Genomic DNA, 5,000 nt, shown 5'->3' with positions numbered 1-5,000 from the left:
CAGGACTGTGTGGGTTTCTGGTCTCTTTCCTGTTTTCTCTCTCACGTCCTCCTCGATGACCGCGCCGCGTTCTGAACGACTGATTCGGATTCGCGGGAACCAAGCTCATCCAAAACATTCCTCGCGTTCAGTGTGTGTTCGGCTCCAAGCAGCTGCACCCTGTCTAAACTATTCTAACGGAGGTCTTGAAGAGGATCCACTGAGACGGTTTCTCCTCCTCTGCAAACCCCCCCAGCGGTGGCTCTCTGCAGCCGGAGATGTGTCCTCACGGAGGAGGAAGAGGTGTTAATGAGCGTCGTGCTGGCTAATGTTAACACCAGACATGCTAGCTAACACTGCAGATACACACAGGGTGCAATCATCTGGGGATTTGTCGGGTTGGTGTATGTGTGTGCGACTGTGTGTGCATGCGCACGTCAATGTCAATGTCATTTTCACATCTGTGTGTACGTGTTGGGATTTAGTCCCAGGGCCTCTGGATTGAAAGTTTCCAGCCGCCCGTAATATCTGAAGGATTTAAAGTACACGACCGTGTAAACACTTCCATCACTTTCCGCGGTTTCTGTCTGTCAGGTACAAGCTCCAGCTGTTTGTTTTTACATTCGTTTTATTAAAACAAACACAGTCCCCGTCTCATTTCCACCTCCCTCACTTCCGATCCGAAGTGCGATGTTTGTTTACTCCGGCCGTCGATCATGTTGCCGCTGTGTTCTGAATCAAGGCCGGCCCCAGTCCTGGTCCGTCACCCAGACCAAACAGATCTGCTGTTTTCACTAACAAGCTCAGTGTGTGATAGTGAGCCGGAGCCAGGCTGATAACGCACGGAGAAAGATCACGGTGACCCCGGCTCGGCCGCTGACGAGAGCCCCTTACCCGGAACCCCACGCCAGGCCAGGCTAGCCGCACTGCGGTGGCACTTGACGGTAGATTGCTTTTGCCTGGGAGCTAGAGATGGCTATCTCCAAAGCCGGCGTTTCCGTGACGATTGGAGGGGTGAATGCACTTCCTCGCCTTCCTCTCCACGGCTCCTGAAAGGCATGTTGGGAGAAGAAAGGCATGTTTGGAGAAGAAAGGCGAGATTGGAGATGAGGTGTGACACACAGCAGCGTTTTTGAGAAATGAGATGAAGGAAACGGAAGGAGTGGAGCCAGCAGGGAGCGAGTTGGGGGGACAGCAGTACACAAACATGGTATAGCCTATTACCCTGTTAAAGCTTCATTCTCTCTCTCTCTCTCTCTCTCTCTCTCTCTCTCTGCCTCTCTCTCTCCCTCTCTCTCTCTCTGCCTCTCTCTCTCTCTTTCTCTCTCTCTCTTTGCCTCTCTCTCTCTGCCTCTCCCTCTCTCTCTCTCTCTCTCTCTGCCTATCTCTCTCTCTCTCTCTCTCTCTCTCTCTCTCTCTCTCTACCTCTGCCTCTCTCTCTCTCTACCTCTGCCCCTCTCTCTCTCTGCCTCTCTTTCTCTCTCTCTCTCTCTCTCTCTCTCTACCTCTGCCCCTCTCCCTCTCTCTCTCTCTCTCTCTCTCTCTGCACATGAGCAATTTTGGGGTTCAGTGTCTTGCTTAAGGACACTTCGGCGCTGCGGGGTCTGGGATCTCTCAGTCTGGAGTGTGTGTGTCTCTCATCCAGAGAGAGTGTGTGTCTCTCATCCAGAGAGTATGTGTGTCTCTCATCCAGAGAGTGTGTGTGTCTCTCATCCAGAGAGAGTGTGTGTGTCTCTCATCCAGCTGCCATCTTGATCAGGGCTCTTAGACAGACAGACCAGAGAGGATCCTCCACTACCAAACCAATCCCTGAAGTCTCTCTCAGTCAGACCCTCAGTTAAGAGACCCCTTCAGCTTAACACTCCTCTCTCTCCAACTCACTCAACAGTCGTCCACGCTGTCTCCCCGTAGCCGAGCCGCGCTCGTGCTCATTAACCAAGAGCGTCTACGTTCCCGGCTCCAAACTCTCCTCTTTCACCGCGGTCTCAGTAGGACCTTAACAGAGTACCTGCGCTCCTCGCCTGTACCAAGACTGACCTGATCTCCTCCTCCCTCTCTCCCCTCCTCCTCCACAGATCTCCCCCCAGAGTGGCCCGGTGGCGGGGGGCACCCTGCTGACGGTCCAGGGGAGGAACCTGGGCCGGCGGGCCGCCATGGTGGAGGTCTCCATCGGGTCCGTTCCCTGCAGACTCCTGCCTGACCGCTACACCGTCTCCACAGAGTAAGTACTGCGAGACTGTCAACAGACGACAAATATCATTTGAATACCAGTGCCTCTCAGACTATCAATGCGTTTGAACCAGCGCATCGGTTTGCATGTGATACGTTAAATGTAAGCCTTTGTCTTACAAATGAGGCGGTAATGCAATGCAGCACACTGCGCCCCTCAAACTGTTCCAAACCCACACACACCGCCCCGACGCGGGGTCAACAGCCCTATCACCATGGAGACAGCACAGCTGAGGTGACACCTGCGCACAGGGTTCTGTGAAACGCTGTAATCCTAGAGCTACATCAATACTTCCATTCCAATTTTTGTAATGGTTCACGAATGGAACTGTTTATCTTCTCGCGCTCCGGTTGGAGCCAATCAGGCCGTATTAGAATGCGGACCACTGCTGGGGTGACCCAGGGGTCTTATCTGTCACTACGGCAGTTTGACACCTTCCTTCAAACAGAGCTGGCGAATCGGATTTCACCGTCTGGATGATGTCATCCGGCCTTGCCCCGGCTCCCTCACCTGGTTGTTATGACAGCGAAGCGTTTCCTCAATGATGGGAGCGGTGTGAGGAAACATAACAAGTTCGTTTATTTGACAGTGGGCGCACGCGATTCACACACACACACACACACACACACACACACACACACACACACACATGTACACGCACACCTGCACATGTGACATCAACAGCCAAGGCTGTTGAGACAGGTGCTCATACGTGCTGAGGGGTCAAAGTTCACAGCTGTGTAGCAGAGAGGAGCGTGTTGCTCCTGAGAGAGAGAGAGAGAGAGAGAGAGAGACAGAGAGAGAGAGAGAGAGAGAGAGAGAGACAGAGCTCTACAGTCCTGACCTGTCAACACTCTTAATTAATGACCTGGTCAGTAGAGCCTGATTTAGACGAGTGTCACTTCGGAACCTTCCTGACATTTCTGCTCAAGTTGTCCAATTTGCTCTCTTCATCACTCTCTTGTGGGCCTTGGGGGTCCGCACACAGACACACACACTCACACACACGCACACTCACTCACACACACACTCACTCACACACACACACACACTCACACACACACACACACACACACACTCACACACACACACACACACATACATACAGTACACACACACACATACAGTGCACACACATGCGCACATACACACACCCACACATATACTGTACACACACACACACACTCATACACACACACACACTCATACACACACATGCACACACACACACACACACACACACACACACACACACACATGCACACATACACACACACATATAGACACATACACACACACACACACACATATAGACACACACACACACTTCAGTAGCTAAAACACCCCCCCCCCCCCCCCTGCAGCCTGCAGTCTCTCTGCCGCGTTGTTTGAGGGAGTGCAGGGCGAGGGTCAGGCAGAGCGAGGGTCAGTCCTGGCCTGCCTGTCTGGTCGTTGTTTGGGGGAGAGCAGGGCGAGGGTCAGTCCTGGCCCGCCTGTCTGGTCGTTGTTTGGTGAAGAGCAGGGCGAGGGTCAGTCCCTGGCCTGCCTGTCTGGTCGTTGTTTGGGGGAGAGCAGGGCGAGGGTCAGTCCTGGCCCCCCTGTCTGGTCGTTGTTTGGGGGAGAGCAGGGCGAGGGTCAGTCCTGGCCCGCCTGTCTGGTCGTTGTTTGGTGGAGAGCAGGGCGAGGGTGAGTCCCTGGCCGGTCTGTCTGTCCGTGGGTCTCCTCCTGATGGGGACAGAGAGACCTCTACCCTGGATCACATTCCATCAACAACACCAGTCAACTCTGACACACTCTGGAGTCTCTCTACTGTAGCGCAATACCACCGCGAAGGCGTTGGCTTCTCAAAATGCTTCTTCTGTCCAGACTCTGGTTCTGTGAAACATAACTCATCTGTGAACCTGACCCAAAGCATTCAGACAAAGGTCTAGTTTTGTTTTGTTATTTTAGTACTCTAGCTGTAAACACAGACACCCAAAGCCAGACCCAGCATGTAATATTAGAGGTACATGTGTAGTATGATCTGGACCTCTCTGGACCGGCTCATATCTGGCTTGTCTCCACTCTCGGACACGTGCGACGGTTTAAACCCTGGTTTCATCAGACGGTCACGCCGTGCGTGTCCTGCAGAACCCAGCCCGGTTCTTCCTCGGTGCTCGGAAGCACCCAGCTGACCAAATAAACCCGCCACACGTGTTGGGCCGGGCGGCGCCACGGTTCGGCCTCGTCGTACTTGTGCGCTGTGGTAATATTAGACCCGCCCCCCCCCCTAAGTTCCTGTGATCCCCCCCTGTCTCTCTGCGTTAGAGCGTCAGTTCTAACGGAGCCTGTCGCCATAATGACATACAGTAAGACATAATTACTGCCAGAGGGTGTTAGAACAAAAATTTGTGGTTAACACCATCTGGCCCCCGGGCCCTTTCAAGCTCCCGGCGAAACTTAATAGCACAATATATTCCATACTGGATTAGCGGCCTGTGGACCAAAGAGCACAGAAATGAGAAGCTATGAGTATGTATGTATGGTTTTATGGGAGTGTGTTTACTTGTGTTTGTTTATTTGTTTGTTTACCTGTGTTCCCCCAGGCTGGTGTGCGAGACCGGACGCTCCGCCTCCCAGATGAACGACGTGGTCAGAGTGTCCGTGAGTCAGAACGGGATCGGAGTGTCCAGAGAGCGCTTCTCATACTTGGTGAGTGTGTTCCTCCCACTGTCCAGACCCCCCCCCCACCCTCTCTCTCTCTCTCTCTCCCTCCCTCTCTATCAATCTACCCCCCCCCCCCCTCCTCCAC

General features: G+C 53.4%; 1 protein-coding gene across 1 annotated transcript in view; it reads left to right on the top strand.

The window, feature by feature from the left end:
* plxnd1 (plexin D1) overlaps positions 1–5,000 on the top strand; it is a gene marked incomplete at its 5' end in the record, with an annotated part of 65,695 nt that overhangs the window by 29,674 nt on the left and 31,021 nt on the right. The window contains 2 exons of the mRNA XM_084445604.1: positions 2,055–2,200; positions 4,795–4,900. Coding sequence (XP_084301730.1) covers positions 2,055–2,200; positions 4,795–4,900 — 252 coding nt within the window. The remainder of the gene's footprint in view (positions 1–2,054; positions 2,201–4,794; positions 4,901–5,000) is intronic.

Source organism: Borostomias antarcticus (assembly GCF_949987555.1).
Source record: "Borostomias antarcticus genome assembly, chromosome: 11".
NCBI lineage: Eukaryota > Metazoa > Chordata > Actinopteri > Stomiiformes > Stomiidae > Borostomias > Borostomias antarcticus.
The sequence above is the reverse complement of the archived record's forward strand: the minus strand, read 5'-3'. Positions and strand labels throughout refer to the sequence as shown.